This window comes from Rissa tridactyla, chromosome 6 (assembly GCF_028500815.1).
Source record: "Rissa tridactyla isolate bRisTri1 chromosome 6, bRisTri1.patW.cur.20221130, whole genome shotgun sequence".
In the NCBI taxonomy this organism is placed as follows: domain Eukaryota; kingdom Metazoa; phylum Chordata; class Aves; order Charadriiformes; family Laridae; genus Rissa; species Rissa tridactyla.
The window spans coordinates 11,311,573-11,329,293 of record NC_071471.1 but is presented as its reverse complement, the minus strand read 5'-3'; the positions used below and the strand labels follow the sequence as shown (position 1 = coordinate 11,329,293).

Sequence of the window (17,721 nt, the reverse complement as noted above, 5' to 3'; positions counted from 1 at the left end):
TCATCATGGGTCTGTGGTTTAAGTGTGGTAATTGGAGCCTTAGAGGTCGTTTTTTTTTTTTTTTTTTTTTATTCTGCTCTGACCCCAGGTCAGACTGTGGCTATAGGCAATTCATTTATTGCTTCTCATTTCATCTCCATATGCTATACTAACTGTCCTTAAGAACATACTATGCGTATTTGTAAAGAAACACTTTGGAAACCAAATGTAAATACTTTTCATCTGTTATTTAGAAGACCATTGTATACAGAGTAAAGGAATTTCTTTTTCCACAATAACATCTTGAATCTAAATAGATCATCATTATTTTCATTTCTTTGTTGCAGCTGTTAGGTAGGAACTTGACTAACTTTTGTGTTTGTGTGGGTCAGATAGTATTTGAACATGTTTGCTAGAAGTTTTGTTTCTGAATTTACAGGCTCACGACAGCCCTGTAAGGGCTATGACTTGGTCACACAATGATATGTGGATGCTGACAGCAGACCACGGGGGATATGTGAAATACTGGCAGTCCAACATGAACAACGTCAAGATGTTCCAGGCACATAAGGAGGCGATTAGAGAGGCCAGGTTTATACACAATATACCATTTTCTGTAGTACCTATTGCCATGATTAGACTGTTCTCTAAGTGTATTCTGGGTGCAGAAATGCATGGGTTCTGTCAGATTCTGGGAAACTTCCTGCACCACATAAACACAATATTTTCTTTTGTTTCCACATTCTCACCGTTTTGCTGGCACCTTTCTGAATTAGTATTGTCCCAGTATCTGCCTCTGCAATATGTTAGAGATGTATTTGTCTGCCGCATTTTGCACTGGTATTCTTTTCATTTTTATATGGTGACGATGTGTATCAGTTATTCCTTTTTATACGCACTGTGTAAGACGACAATTTCATTCCAAATAAAGAATTCAGTCTTTAATAATCCAACTGAATAAAATATAAAGCCTTCAGAAATAAAACACCTGCATAGTTCTCACAAAATAATAAAACACTAAATAAAGTGAAGAACTGCTTGGCCTGGTGAAGCCAAGACTTCCAGTAATACTAAATACCCACGCAGACTGCCACATACAGAAGTCTAATGTTAATACTGAATGGGTTCATCAAGCTTGAAACTGTAAGCAAGCCATTGAAAAGAAGACTATAGGATATTCTCCTGGTTCAGTGTTGATGCCTCAGTTGTGCAAATGTCTATTTATATAAAAAATGGAACCTAAAGCGATACTATCAGTAAGATGTAAATGAAGGATGTTTCTAAAGCAAACCTGCACTTAATCTTTAGTAAGATATGGAAATGTTTTTAAAGTAAGCCTGAAGAGAAGCTGCAGATCCAAAATGAAGCTAAAGCAGTGTTTCTTCGGGTTCAGGTGCTGGCCCTTGGCGATAATGGTTCACTGCCACAAAACCACTTTCCACTAAAGTCACCATTTTTCTTTGATAGGGTGCAGCATTTTCTGCCAGAGTTTGGTTATCAGAAGTACTTACATTGGATTCAGTTACTGTCTGACTATCATGGCCATACACTGAATTTCTCTACTGTTTTAAGCCCTTTCCTGATCATAAAGATCTAGGATTTCATGAGGGTGCCCTCATGGTCTTTCGCTGCACCAGAAAGGAAGTGAGTGCCTGTCAGTTGCTGGAGGTGTTCCCTAATCATGTGGCTAAATAACTCCTTGCTTTTCCAGTGACTTCCATCAAGTGATATTGACTGCTCAGTCTTGAAGCTTCTTCTGTCTCTGTAGGATTCTTTTCATGGTGTTGATGGAGTGTAAAAAGAGTGATTTTTTCCAAATTACTTTTACAATAAGTGGTACACTTGTTTTATATACAATTTTTTCCACAGTTAATCCAACTAGCGTTTTCCTGTGACCAGCTTTCCCTTATTTTTGCTTCTCTGCTGCAAAGCACGTGTGGCTGAAGAGGAGTTTTTTCCTAAGAACTGTTCTCCTGTCCTTCTACACAGTGTCACTTACTTACGGTATTACCAAACATGAAAATATAGGGTGACAGTTACCAAATCCTATTGATGTTGCTTCTCATCCCGCAGAGAAGGCGCTACCGTGTGTGGTCATAAGTAGGAAGGTGCTAAGAATAAATTCTGGATTTTTTTCCTCATTTGACAGGGGACTGCAATGCGATAGTAATACTGTGCTAAATTCATGTCTTGTGATGAAGTGTCATTTGGCAGGCACTATATTCACTTAAAAGTCCCTATGTTCAAATGCATCCTTCAGTGTATAACACATTACAGTATAATTTGCCCTGTCTGAGAAGCATAGATAATCTGTTAAATGCTGACTTCTTTCCCCTGCTGTGTGTCTTCATGTAACAGTTTCTCACCCACGGATAATAAATTTGCTACATGCTCTGACGACGGCACTGTTAGAATCTGGGACTTTCTACGTTGCCATGAGGAGAGAATTCTTCGAGGTATGTGTACCAAAAGTACTGATTGGGGTATTTCAGGAGGGGGAAAACCTTTTTTTTAACTAGGTGTTCACAATAGAGAAGTACCCGCTTGTCTACATTTTTGTATTACATCCCTGTCTTAAATCCTCCAAACAAGTTTTTGTTTGGCTGCTGCTACAGGTGCCTTCTAATACTCAGATAGGCAGCAGTTCACAATGGCATTACTCTGTTTACTGTCCCCATAAGGTCTAAGCAATGGAGGTGGATACAAGGACATTATTTCTACTGCTAATGTTGGTAGAAGCAGCTGTTTCTGAGTCAGGAATACATTTATCTTTCTCCAAAGCTTAATCTTTGTGACCGCTTTTACTTCCCAACATCCATCTTCATGCAGAGGATTCCATTCTTTTCATGGGAGTGCCTTCCATTCTGATTTCTTCAGAGGCAAGGTAGTTACTTTTTCTCAGTCCTTAGGAGGAGAGCATTTAGGTAGAGAAAACAAGTAAATTTTGATCACATCATGCATAGCACATGCAAATAATCCTAGCTTTGGTTCAATAGTTTTCTGTCCACCATCTGTGTATGCTAATTTCTGGTGCCTTTCCACGGTCTTGTTGAGCTTTCTCCTTCTCTTGTTGCAGTCTTACTGAGCAATAACAGTAGCTTCTGACAACTGTTCCTTTCTTGCTGAAGATGTCAAAGGTACATAATTTAATAGGAGAATGTATTAAAGACTGCCATGAGATTGGGGGTTGTAGGCGTGCACATAAACTGAAAAGAAGCTATGCAATAAAACCATGGAATTTCAGTTTTAGGTGCGTGGGCTTGTTCAGTGCTTTCCTAAACTTGAGGATTTCCCTTTTTTCAAATCATGCTTCCAACTTGGACCTGCATTATGTATTTTCTGAAGTAGAGCTCTCCCTGTTTCTCTTGACTCTTAAGCTCTCTTGCTTTTCTAATGCATTATTTTTAAACACCGCTACTTTGAAAAGGCACTGGGCTCCAGCAGTTCTTGCGATAATGATATTGTAACAGAATCTGTGCATAGACACTATGGTAGCTGTGTTCTTTGCAGGAGCTGGCAAGCGAATTTCTAGGCCATGTCATTTACACCCGTTATTCTGGAAGGACGCAAACAGATTTAGGGCTGTTTTGCTTCATGCTTTACAAAAGAAATTCTGCACTAAACACATTCTGTGCCCTCCTCCAGGTTTGTGCTAACTACTCATTTAAACTGTGTGCAGGAAACAGGGATTGCCTCCCTGCAGAGTTGTCAAGATTATAAAAATCCCTACGGTTCTTCTACATTCTTTTACCATTCTGCATAAAGTAGGAGGAATAAAGCATTTAGTTTAGGTCATAAAGAACAGAACTTGCATTACGTTTCCTTCTGTTAACTTGCGTACTTGAACATTGTGATAATGGCTATAGCTTAAATAGAATTCTGCTTTAATTTCTTATAGTTTATACATCTTAATATACGCTTTTTAGTTTGCAGAATAGCTCTATAAAGAATATCTTTACTTCTGCTTATATAAGGTACCCATAATACCCTTCGTCTTCTGTCTAAGTTGGAATTATTTTGAAAACTTTGCATATCTGGATAGGATTGGACAGGGTAGATTATTCTGCATTTCTGCTGTCAGATAAGAAAAAAAAATAAAAATAAAACAACAAAAACCCGAAAACAAAACAAAAAACCAAACCCCACCACCAAAAAAAATCCCCCACAACAAAACCAAAACAATACCCAAAGCCCCGAGCGTTGGGGGTGGGAGGATGTTTCTGCAAAACATGCAAGTTTGATTTGGTTGTGGTCCCTAGCACTATGATTAAATATGGTCAGAAGACATATTTGAAAGAGCTGTATGGTAACACTTAGGTAGCTTTCTTGGTGGAAGACACAAGCTTTCATTTTGTTATTTGGAGTTTAGATCTTACGGCTTTAGGAAAATGATCTTCAGCTTTTTGCTTCTCCACATGCATTCTGCTTTTCTGTGTTTAGGAGTGTGGCCTGTAAAACTTCGCTTAATACAGCCTTCAAAACGTGTAAATATTCATGCCATTGCCGTTCCAAAGTTAGTGATCTGTAAATTAAAATGCTGGTGGCATTTCATTAAAAATATACTTCATTATGTACAAAAAGTGTTCGGATCAAATACCATGCTAAGGAATGTTTTTTATTTCCTACTTTCACAAACCGTGCTTCGGCTCTTCTGGTTAATATTTGGTGCTGTGCAGTTGAAGGGATTCTACAGTGTAGCCTAAGACCCTTGTTTCATTTAGTGTGTTTTATGGTATTCTTCAGGTATTCTTCAGGTTATCACACTGAATTATAAAAATCAAATGAAACTCCATTTACAGTCAGATGTGTTCATAAAAAAGATTATCTCTCACGGGGATACAATATCAAGATATCATTATTCCTACTTTTTCAGTAACAAATTATGGAATATATTTTTAGAAAAAAACTTGAGAACTTTCGTGCTCAGGGATGCTTTTAAAGCAATTCTATAAAGAGCATTAAAGATAGCGAGATAATTCTATAAAGATAGCGACAAAATTCTATAGACTCGTTACAGATGCTTTTGTTTATACTGGAATGAACGAATATAACTTATTTCTATTATTTGATGAAATGGTTCCCTTTACATGAAACTGATCTGAAGGAACCATTCTAGTCTCACCTTTCCAAGGGAATTGGAAAAACAAATTGGAAGTGGTAACATAGGACTTCAGGTTTTGCTGGAGTTTTTTCAGCTGTCTACAGTAAGCTACAACATTCCTTCAGTAGTTAAAGCCACGAATAAGTGGGCCGCATGAGAAATACTTATTAACTGTGCCTAGCTTCCTTTTAATTTGTCAAAATGAAAATAAACAGGACACCCTGTTTTGTTCTTTGTACATAATGCCAGAAGTTCTGGATCTTTTTTTCTTCAATCTGGCTCAGAGCCCCTTTGTTTTTCACTGATTTATGTTATTTTGCTGCTGCTCTACTGTCGTGACTTGCCAGGGCGTAGCAGGTGGAGTTTGGGTGTTTTGTTAGTAGTATGTGCAAATTTAGCAGGCTCCTTTTTAATATCATAAAGAAATAAATAGGAATTAAAATATTCCCAATTTCTAGGGGATTCATCTTTAAGTAATTAATTTTCAAGTGGATTATCTTGGAAGAAGTTGAAGGTGGGGGAAGCAGCATTGTCATTGTCACTTATTTGCTGGCTTCCCCTCAGCTCGATTACTGTCTGTCTCTTCTCTTGCAGTAAAGGTGCTGTACTCCTAATGCTGCACTGGTAGTTTTTACCTGTGTTAAATCTGGAATGTTACCATCTTGGTGATGATAACAAGTACAGTTTGGTGCACTTGCTAAAATCCACTCGTAGTGATCGAAGTGGTGTTAAAATAAAAGTTTTTGGTGGTTTTTTTTTTAAATAACAAGACATGAAGAACAATCTATAGCGTAGCAATATGTTGTTTTCATGTCAATAATCTGTTACTCTAAAAGGCGTTTCCAGTAATGGCATTCGTAACAGAACACTACCAGGTCTTTAGTCTAAACAGTTGTAGTGCAGCTAATGCCAGGACTCATGTAAACAGTCCCCATTTCTGTAAGTATGTACACACTGATAACTTTTAATAATGCTAACTGCATCTAGTGAAAAAATGTATGCAATAAACACTTGATGTTGCCTTATTTCTATTGAGAAATTAATGCTACCGATGATTTGACTAGTGGCTGTGAGTCTTTTGGTTTTGGTTCCGTGCTAATTTATCTCGTGAGAACATTTTGAGTAGGTCATTTGTAAACACGTGATTCCTTAATTATTCCCAGCATGAAATCATGGGTTAGGAGGCTACAAACACATTTCAGTGTTCTCAGCTCCATTGGCCGTCCTTGTCTTTCCTTTCACAGTCACATGCACAAAATCCAGCAGAAACGTGTGCCTAGGAGGGCTGTAAGGTTTTAATTTTGAAGTCTAGATGAGCTGTATGTTCACAGGATTTCAGGTTGCCTGGCTTAAACAGGTCTCCTGGGGAGAATGACTCTACCCATCTCTCTGAAGGATGGTAGCTCAGGATTTGATAAGATATTTTGTAGATAAGTTTTTCTATTTGCTGGCTGTAAAGCAAGTAATACACTAAATGATCTTCCAGCCAACATGGTAGATTTGGCAAAAGACCTTTCTTATCCTAACTTGAACAATTAAAAGCAATCGTGATTCCTTTACATTCTGTCTGGATTTAAAATTTGCAATTTGTAGCGCCATGTAATTTCTTACTAGTACGTGATTTACTCTAAGGAAGGTCTTTTGCCTGTCTTTAATAACATTGTTCTGCCTGGAGTTTCCTATTCAGGCCTAACACCAGCGCAAAACCCCATCACCTATAAAATAACATGTACGTGTGTACGTGCATGCAGAAGTCACAGCAATCACATAAACTTATTTTTTTTGTCTGCTCACAAGTTCTGAAAAAGTGTCTCCACAGCTAGTCATACTGAAATAACTGGAGAATTTTTTCTTTCTTTCTTTCTTCCTTCCTTCTACTCCGTTTCTGGATCTTCATCAGCAAATAAAATACCACGAAGCGTCTTAGTTGTTTTAATCTGTTGTATGGTTTGAACACTCTGCACTTTTTGCATGAAAGTGAAGGATCTCTTCAAAGTTTTTGATATCCACTTCCTCAGTCAAATTGCAAATCCTGTACTTTAATTCAGAGATAACGCGTTCAGTAGTTAAAAGGATCCTGAGAACCAGAACTAACCATAACTACATCTTCAGTTTGGTCCTTGGCTTTTAAACATAGATTTGTAGCTAGCTCGTATCCTTTGAAGAAGGTAGCTTCTAGAACTGTTACCTTTTCCTGGAATGTAACTGAAATCTACGTTGGATAATATAAAAGGAAGAAAATTCCTGGTGGTGCTGTTTCCATCTTTCTTCCCTTTAGGTGAGGTTTTTCTATTGTTTAGCTTGTCTCAGTAGGGAGAGAAAATCCAGCAAATTCAAGAAGTGTGTATACGTTGATACTGTAAAGAGTAGGTTTCTCTTAAGGAGATGTAGTGTTTAAACCTTCAGTATTTTGTAGGGGCTTGCTGCTTCATGCTGTTAGGATTTCAGGTATATCTGATATGTCTTTTAGTCTGCTGATGCATCCCTACATGAATGAATATTAGAAGGATTTTTCCTCAGAACAAAAACCCAAGGTGAGATGAGACCTGGCTGATGTGGGCACCAGCCTTATCAATCTAGAGCAGGCAAGGCCTCGAATTTTTGAACTTAAAAAAGATGAGCTGTTTTTGAAATGCTAGTATCGAATCCCTTAAATACCTTTGTCGGTACATTTTAGTATGGGAGCTTGTGTTACAGGTCTCTGATCTTCATGAATCTTCGTTGCCAAAGCAAAATTTGGCATGAGAGAGAGAGCTAAGCTGCAGCTAAGTCTTTTGAGGTACAGCTACGCTCTGAATGGCTGTGCATCAAACTTTTCATGTGTTTTAGACACAAGAAATGTCAGGGAACTCACCCACTGGGACGTTAATAGTGAATCTATGAGGGTTTTTTTTTCTTCACAGTTCGGGTCACTTGCACAATTGGTGATGCAGGAGCACTTTTATTCTGCTGTATGCATTGCACCAGCCCTCATGCTGCTGCTTTGGGGTTGCGTTGCCTTTGTGAGATTAAGAGTTAGGAATACTGTGTAGTTTCTGGCTTCATAAATGCAAAATACACTTTCCTAGTATCTTTCTCTACACTTTTTGCAGAGTTAAGTGACACCAAGGACTTGGAGAGTGAATACATATACACCTTCCTGAGCTCATAGGTCACCTCAGGCACTGCTGCTTGCTAGGGCAATGGGTATAACCTACGCTAGGTGGGAGGAATCCAGTCTCTTCTTGCTTGAGACTGGTAATGTTCAGGTGTTGTCTAGCAGCTCAGTTTTATTCCTGAATATGACCTTCAGGGCTACAGCATCTTGGTTTTCTCTATATAGGAAACTTTATTAGAGGTAGACTTGTTAAAATACCCAGTTCTGTTTGTGTGAAATGTAAAAATCCATCTGAGAGTTGAGAAAGAAGCTTCCTGATATGTTGATTTTATATAAGCTTCTATCTGTGAAATGTTACGGATTGGACAAAAATTTTATTTCGATCAACTGTACTTGAGGTCCCTGCTTTCTGTGATTAAAAGTTGGTGATTAGAAGGTAGCTTCATGATGCCTTTGCTCTGCTCCCTAAAACAATGCCAGGAGAATTAGAGGGTATTGAAGACTGCTCTTAGAGCTGGTTGCATCTGATATGCCTAAAAGCATTTGGTTTATATTGCAGTTGAAGTACAACATAAGTCTTAGAGTTCTGATTCTCATCCAGAATCTAGTGTTTTTGAAAATCCTGAAAAGTTAATAACTAAGAATATATAGCATTCTTAAAGAATGAATGAAAGAGATCATGAGAGATCAGCCATGCTGTCATACTATAAAAAAAATTATACTGGATGCTTCTGTCAGTGCTTTTCATGAGACAAGAATAAAGAGGCTCTTAGTGCAAGAATGAGGTTATTTCAGATTGAACTTTGAAATCTCTCCCTCCCTGAAAATTACCTTGAAGCTGAAATTATCTGATCTCTCACATTGAGTCTGAGGGCAAATTTTACATGATAAGGCTGATACTTGTAATAACTATGTTTTGTTAAGCTTGGAAGAATATTGAGACACCCTAGTGTTTCACAGGACAGTCCTTAGTGCTGCTGAAATACATGTTACTTCCTTAAGAAATGTTATGACCATTATGCATCATGAGGATTTCTTGCATCTTCTTCCTTTTGTGTGGTTGATAATTGCAAGGGGTAGATAAATACTGAAGAAACCTTCTTTTTTACCGTTTGTTAGCCTGAATACTTCAGTGGAGAGAACTTTGCTGTCATCTGTTGTGACTACATACAGAAGTAAACATAATACGGCATGATACTCTGCATAGTGGTCAGGATTTCACCTAAAGTGAGAATTGTTGATGCAGCAGTGAGCTTTGTCCTCAAGCCCCGCTCATGGTTGTTGAGAAGGAAAAACACTATTTTAAGTGGATTACATTGATACTAATGAAGAAAGTCCCGAACTACAGAGGCATTTAAATACTGATGCGAAGCTGATCCTGGTGTTTCTTTCTTGGCACAAGTGTAATTATTGAAAAGGGTGCAGGCTGTATGCATTAAGGATGGTGGCTTCCTGGTAGCTACTCACCAATATTTGTCATATCAAAGCTTCTCAACAGAAATAAAATCATCTGAGGTTAGTCTTGTGCAAGTTACATTGGTGACTCATCTTCTCTGATAAAATCCTATGCAGATAAAGACTCAGAATTGAGCACTTCCTTTATTTTTGTTATAGACTCCTTCATCTGACATACCATTTCCTACTAGAGTGTAATTACAGAAACATGCTATTACAGAATAAATAGTAGAAGTCTTAAAAAAAACCCAAACAAACAAAACAACAAAACAAAAACCATAATTCCCTGGTGAAAATAATCCATCCGTCCTTAGAAACTTTCCTTGCAGGCTTCTTGACTCCACTTTTCTTTTGCATGTGGATTAAACAGACCACTCTTTTCTTTTTTTTTTTTTTTTTTTTTTTTTTTTTCCTTTTCATATCCTGTAGTTACTGTACTAAAAGCTTTTGTGCATCTAGGTAAGCACTGACTCTGCAAAGCATCGGATGTTTTCTTTTGCATCGTGTCAATTCTGCATACTCAAGACTATTTCCCATTGCAGTGCATTTGGCTCTGAGTGATGTTCTGGCTTTAGTAGTGAAACACTTTGCGTCGTTTTATCATATGAATAACATCGCAGTTCTCATACTTCAGATGACACGTCCATATGGACAGCCAGGCACTGGGCGATGGGGAGATAGTTTGCAAATATTTTCCCTAAAATATGGTGGTATTTTTTTTTCTCTCTTCCTTACCTGCCTGGCCTTACATTCTCATGAGAAAGCTAGTCTTGCTCCTAACACCTTGAGTTTGTAGGAAGACACAGAGCCTAAAGAGAAACTGGGGAGTGTGCTGAAATGGGATCGTATAGCAGACCAGGAGAAAGGGATGAATAAGGATTATGAAAAACAATTGGGTGAAAGGTGGCTGCAAAGGAGGATAGCAAATGGGAGGAAAGTGCGGAGGCTGTGTCAGTATGAAAAAATAACACAACAGCTGGTGTAATGATTGAGAAAAGACAGTGGCGGTGTGAGCCGGAAGATAAGAATAGAAGCTAAGGGAAGCGATGCTCCTGGCATCGTGGGCAGAAATCAGGGCAGAGGCAGTTGCCGGAGCAGCCAGAGAAGAGGGTGGGTTTTTATGGCTGAATGACACACTGAGACACAAGCAGATGGTACATAATGTACTGTGAGTCTGTGTGTATATATACTGCAGTGTGTGTGTGGAAATGTCTAATAATAGTACCCGTATACATACACTTTTTTTTTCCCCCTAATCTCTCTTAAATTTTATGTTCTGTGTCATGACTCTCAGAGACTCCAGTTGATGGGTTTGAGTAGAGTTAGGAACACGTTCTGTATCCATTCGGAAGATGAGTGTGGAGCACTATTTTAGTGAGTGAACGATACCATCATTCCTACTGTAACTAGGAGAAAGCTGTCTGTACCACTTGATTAAAACTCCTTATGTTTTTTACTAGTACCTAAGAAGTAATGTGGATCTCTTCTCTTCCCCTCTTTTGTCCATTTAACAACTCTAAAATGGAAATATCCAATAGTTGCTCTTCAGACCTAAAGCCAGCTCTGCATTGTGTCAGTTGAGAATATAATCAAGGCACATACATGCTGCGTGCTTCCACAAAAAGCGGTTGATTAGATTAAGCATGCAAACATGTAATCAACATTAATTTTAAAAGTACAGTGCCAGAACTTTCCGAGTGACTGAGATTCATTTCACAGTGAAAATACACAGTCATGTAATTTTGCGACAGATAAAGGCTTTTGTTGAAAACAAAACCCTTCTCAAGGGAAGACATTTTGATTTTTATTGTGGAAAGTATACATGTGTACTGCAGGTAAAGTAACTGTCTTGGAAGTTTCATAAATTCATGTTTAGAGAGAAAGGTATTTTTACAGGTGTTGTGGAAAAAAAAATAATATGATAGGGCTGTTAAGTGTCTCAGCTTCAAGGAAGCAGAGCTGTAAGCATCAGAAGTACAGCTATATAGGAGAAAACTACATTTCAAAAGATTCTTCCCTTATAAAAAGTTTCACAGACTAACATTTCTTCCAGACAGTTTGGATTACTACTAGTAATTATTATCTCAATGGAAGCATTTGATATTTCTAGTTCTGCAAGACACTATTTTAATACACTACACAATCCCTCAAGTTCTCGCTTGCATTCAATTTAAAGCACGAGTTACGTATATTTTTTTTTAAATGCAGTATCTCTTTAGTATTTGTCATATTATGTATAAATTGATTTTGTAGGTAGAACTATTCCAGATATAACTACAACCACGTAAAGAAGTAGTTGTTTCACTTCAGTACGATTTTCTGGTGCAGACAAGGCAAGGACAGCAAGTATGTTGCATATATTGTCTTTGAAGATGGAAAGTTCTCTTTAACTGGTTTTGACCATTCATAGAGATTGTGTGTGTGCCTTTTTGCTCACCAAAATAAGCTTTTAAGGGGAACTTCTCATGGCTAAGTATGAGCCTGGGCTGAGAAACTGGAAGCTAACTGTAACAGGACTAGAATAGGTGCTTCTACCAAGTACCCAAGATCTCAGAGAGTAAACTTAGAATTCCTGTTCAAAAAAGCTGAGGAATGTGTTCCCTTGGCTGCTTTAAGTTGGGAAAAACAGTATCTTTTAGTAAAAAGCCAACCCAGCTTTCTGGTGTGTGCTGACAAATGCGTATTTTCTACCATATCTGCAGTGGCTTTTTCTTTTGCCTTTTCATTTAGAATGATGGACCGTGAACATACTTTAAATGTTATATTAAAATCTTAATTTTTAAACTTACATAACTTTAAAAAAACCTTCCTCTAAAAAGAGTCATAACACCTGGTAAATCAGGAGCTTAACTGTAGCTATTTTAGCCCTCAAACAAAGAGTAGGATGAAATGATGACAAAATGTAGCTCAGGACCCAGTCTATTATTACTATTATTATGTGTTAGGGAAAATCAAGTCTAAATATTTATACAGTACTTCTACATTGGAACTTCCATTTATAGTTGACTGCTTTCTTGTCCGTCTGTTAAAGATTTAAGGAAGGAGTAGCTCTGATAAGTATTTGCTGTCCTTAGACTGCGAATTTGCATAGCAAGACTTCAGCATTCTTCCTTGCTTAACACAAGGCCTGATGCTCATTGAGAACTATTTTTCATCAAAAGTTGAGTTTCTTCCTGGCTTTATAAATGATCAGTCCGCTTAAAGATTAAAAAAATCCGAGTAACTTCTATCAGTTCAATGAAGAGCTTAATCCATGAGCCCCTCGGCCCATTCTGTGGTAGAAAGTTCTCCTGAGATGGGGCACAGAGTTTCGGATGAAAGGGAAGCATTTTCCTTTGAAATGAGAATTTTCATGATTCTTTAATATTTGGAGATACATAGCACCAGTTGATGTATAAACGGTACTCACAGGTAAGTGATTTCCCGCTTAAGTACAAGTCTAATGGGAATCCCCAGAAGTTTGATTTCAGACTCATTTGATGTTCCAGGTACGTTGCAGTTAGAAAAATAAGTATGACAGTAAAGTTAACAGTTCTAAAACAGAAAATATTTTAGTTTATCTCCTTCTCTAGTCCAGTGGAAAATTTAAAATGCCATTTTGATTGGGAAGACGGAGAGTCTTATTTTCAGGTTTTTTTGTTTTATTTTCTTAGCCGTTCTCCTGCTAGTGCGGTAGAGCAGTGTGGGAGTTTTGCTTAATATCAGATATTGTGCAGTCTCTGTCCTTGGCGGGTTTCAAAATAAAACCGGATAAACCCGTGAGCAGCCTGGTCTGACCCAGTGGCTTTGAGCTGGAGGTTGAACAGAAGAGTCCTGAGGTTCCTTCCGACCTGACTTAACCTGTGGTTTTGTCCCAAATTCCCCTGTTTTGCCAAAGGGGAGACAAAGGACGAAAAAATCCTGGTGATTTAATTTTTAGTTACCTTCAGCTGTACACCAGCATATGTGACATAAGGAACTGACGTTCAAAAAGACTGTGTCAAAAATTCATTATTTTTTTTAGTTTGTTTTTCTTCCAGCATTTAACATGCCTGAGGAAATGCATGCTATCCATGTTTAGTGGAACTTCATCCAGAGATGATAGATGTTTGGTCATTCCATAGTGATTAATAGTTTGTTCAACTTAATCATTCCTGAAGTTTAAGTATTGCTTAGAGCCCTCCTACAAGCAATGAAAATTTGTTGTAAATAAGGTGGAAGATGTGATAGCGTGCTGTCAGCGTCTTCGGAGCTCCTTCCAATTATGGAATAACTGAGGTAAAACTATCTAAAGACATAAAAATATACATATATCTGCAATTGTTATATATGCATATGTAATTTTAGTCCATCTCTGTAAGTACACAGCGTCTTTAATGGTACCCAGTGGAATATTTTATGGACCTAATGTTAGTTTGCTGCTTTCTTGTTTGTTTCAAAATTATGCAGTCCTGAAATAGAGTGTGCGGGCAGTGTTGTAAAGCTCTAAAGCACGCACACAATTTAAATAGATTGGAAATACTTGTTCTAAAATAAAAAAGTAATTTAGGTAACTGCTTTACTCCCTAAACTGAAGCAGCCTCGGTTTGCCCGTCTGCTTTGCCATTACTGTTCTCTAAGGTGCATTTCTTTAGGTCATGTTTCTCCAAAGCTGCCATGAGGAGACCCGGTGTGGTTGTAAACATTGGCCTTTTTTTCTGAATGAAATGAGTATTAAGAGTTTGTTTGTGGGGTTTTTTTTTTTGTTTCTTTTTTTCAAGCAAAAGCTGGTCTGTGTTGTTGGTGCCCACACCTATCCCAGGTCTTGACTGACTTTTGTGTCTAAAACCAAATTATTTAATTAAGTTTCAAGTTTAAGCATATTAACAGAAGACTGCACAATATTAAATATAAGTTTGATACTGCAATTATCTTAAAGTTAAAAAAAAGAAAAAATCAGAAGTTGCTTTCTCTTGAAACGTGCTACTTTTCAAGCACTTGAAAAGTCCAAGCCACGTTTGTTCTGGTGTTTCTACTACAGGTGAGTTTAGAAAGGAATCACAACACATTTCACAGTCTGTAGACAGAATTCCCCCTTCTGAATTGCAGTTAATCAGTAGCAAGGGAGAGTCGCATGCGGCAGACGCTGCCTGGCCGGCTATCAGCCGTGCTGTGTATAGCGTGGTTACAGGAGCTCCAGGCTGGTAGCGGGAGGTCTCGGTTTTCTCAAGGCTGTGCGGGTCTGCAGCTCGGCATGCCGCCTGGGCTGGGAGAACCCTGCCTTTTCTTTATTTCCTTCTGCTCTTTCTTACCCATGCATAGCTCCTAGGCTTAAAGAAGGTTTTTGATTAGACCAGCTGATTTAGTTAGAAAAAAGGGTTGGGATTTTTTGTTTTGTTTTTTTAAAAGCCACACCAGCCAATCTTAAGGACACAAACTTGCTTGTTTTAGGTCAGCTGGTACGCTTGGATAGTAAGATTTCGTTTCCCTACAGATCTTGCTTTGTGCTCTTAAATCCTTCAGACAGTTCCCTAGCAGGAACTCCACCTGCTTCAAATGAATTTCTAAGGAGTTTTCTCTTTGGCAATGCACATATTCTCAAAATCATTATTCTCTTGGCTAGTTTTCTGAATCTAGTGATTAGGAATACTGATAATATTGACGAACATGGATTTCTGCGGACCGCTGTTCTCCTTTTGGAAGTCCCTGTTCTTCAGAGACTTGACAAGTAAGCATATGGTATTAAGACTAGGAACATAAAAAGCTAGATTCACTTAGACGATTCTTTTACTATATTAAATTGATTTATACTCTGCAGTTGTATTCTGGAGATCTTTGAGCAAAGGTAGGTTCTCTCTTTCACGCTCTCCCCAGCTTATCAGGAGTATTCTTTGCTTCCAAAGGAATGTGGGGGGGAAATGATCATTCCAATCACCTACATAAAGCATGTGAGACTTGTCATTTCTGTAGTATGTATGGCTTTTGCTGACAAAACAGGACTTTTATAAAAATGCAACCAGAAATTTTAATGCTAGCATTAAACTTTAGAATTTCTGTGCTCACACGATAAAGCTGGAATGGTGGAGGCTTTAAATAGCAGGTGCAGTCTTGCCAGCCATTTTTGTAGAGGTGTAACTGCTGCTTCCTGTCTGGAAAAAGAAAAAAATACCCTGCTTGCTCAGAGGCTTCTTCACATGCTGCGTGCTTCACGGAATTCTGCAAGGAATATCCAGTCTTTCTGCTCAGGAGCACTTCCTATGTACGTTTCAGTCTGCGATTTCACCATGAGGATGTCTGTTCCTAGTAAGTTTGGATGCGGAAGTCCTGGCACTGGAACCTGTCTGTGTTCTGCACGATGGTTGCAGTTGCTTTAGTTTCTGCAGAGCTGTCACATCAGGTATCACCACTGCAACACGTCGCACGCCATAGCACTTCACTGAAATTCTAAATAATGGGGTTTTATCCCACAGAGACTATTTACTAGAAATACCAGAAGTTGTCGTTAACCCATTGCAAAACATTTTATTGACCAAATTAGTAACTTTCCTTCCAATAGAATGCTGGTATTTAAATAACTTAAATTTTTAACTTCTGCTTTCGCAAGACACCAAAATGCAAGTAAGGAATAGGCGTGAGACAGGTTTTTCTGAAAAATACCTGGAAGGATTTGTTAAAGCAGCAATCATCACAAGTATCTAGCAAACGTAGTTTAGTAGTGATACTTGAACAACTTGGGGAACGTTAATTAGAATTTAATTTTGCTTTTAATTTGAAGCACCATATTAAAAATCTTAGAAATCAGTGCTGCATTTACTAGATGTGAAGAATATCAGAATGTTTTTCCTGGCGTGTCTCCTCTTTGCCATCCTTTCACAGAAAGGGGGACGGGAGCTTAGGAGTGAAAAGTGAATTAATTTTTCAGTGTATTGCAGTCTGTGGCTCTTTGCTGCCAGTGACTGTGAGTTGGACATCCGCATGGTAGCAACTGGTAACCCTGCTGATTTGGGTAACGAGTTCTACTGACCAGATGTTGTGTGATAATTCCAGTTCCAATCAGTCTGAATAATTATCCAGTAGCGAAAGGTGGTAAATTGAATTAATCTTCTAGAAAATCTCTCTGTCACAAAAAAAAAAAGAGCTTTTCTTCATTCAGTCAACAGTAGAAAAGACTTTTTCATAAAGCTGTATGATAGATAGATCAGGCTTTTATTTAAAGACTACTATAACTTTAGAAAAAGTTTACTTGTTTGTACCTGCTAGCAGGAATAACGGGCTTTGCTGCGTGTTTTGCCAGCGACTGTATCCGTCACGCATAGCGCATCTCTCTGTAGACGCCGTGTAAAAGGACTTAAAACCCCCGTGTTTTTCTTTTCCGTGAAATACGCGCTGATGCAAAGGCACAGCCGGCCTCATTGATGTGCCGTCTCGAGGAGGTCAGGGCACTGCTGATGGGGAGTACAAGCGATTAACGCTCCGATAGACGAAGAACCCGTTGTTCTTAAAACCAGGTTGCTTTCAGCCCGCTGTGCCTCTTCCTCCGACGTAGCGCTCATTGTCGCGGTTGAGCACGTCCATGACACGTTGACGCTTGTAAAACTGCATCTCCTAGCAGCAGGTAATTCACAGGGGAATATGTACTCCAAAAAGAGAGACCAGTCTAATGAAGGTGTATTCTGTGTACCAAAGCAATAACTGTATTTTAACTTGCACTGAAAATAAACTGTTGACATGGGATTATACCTGTTAAAGCTTCCTTTTTTTTTTTTTTGTTACCTTCTTAAGGTTAAAAATGCACTTTGCGCCCAAATACAGGGCTGCTGTTTTAACAAAAATATTACAAATTAAAATGTAAATTTGGCCGAGCTGTTATCTTGCATCATTCTGCCAAGAAATGTATTTCTGTTTTTTTAGTTTCCTCGGTGGTTGCTTGGGTAGCAATGGCATGCTCTTACATAGCCTTTTCTGAAACAGAAACGATGCCATCGTCTTTCATGGAAGTCATCTTTTTTTGGTCTCTGCTTCCGTTACTATTTGAATGAGACTACGTGTGGGGATTTACCTGTGCAAGTCAAGAGGGGACTTTACTACCTCTCCCATGGTCACTGACTCAATTTATCAGTAATTTTATTTT

General features: G+C 38.4%; 1 protein-coding gene across 12 annotated transcripts in view; it reads left to right on the top strand.

Annotated features, from left to right (window-relative positions):
• Positions 1 to 17,721, top strand: part of WDR33 (WD repeat domain 33) — a 71,129-nt gene that overhangs the window by 21,308 nt on the left and 32,100 nt on the right. For 8 of the 12 annotated variants that reach the window (XM_054207427.1, XM_054207428.1, XM_054207430.1 and 5 more), the window contains exons 6-7: positions 419 to 570; positions 2,338 to 2,435. In XM_054207427.1, the coding sequence (XP_054063402.1) occupies positions 419 to 570; positions 2,338 to 2,435 (250 nt within the window). The other 4 variants (XM_054207436.1, XM_054207439.1, XM_054207434.1 and 1 more) reach the window with 4 other exon arrangements.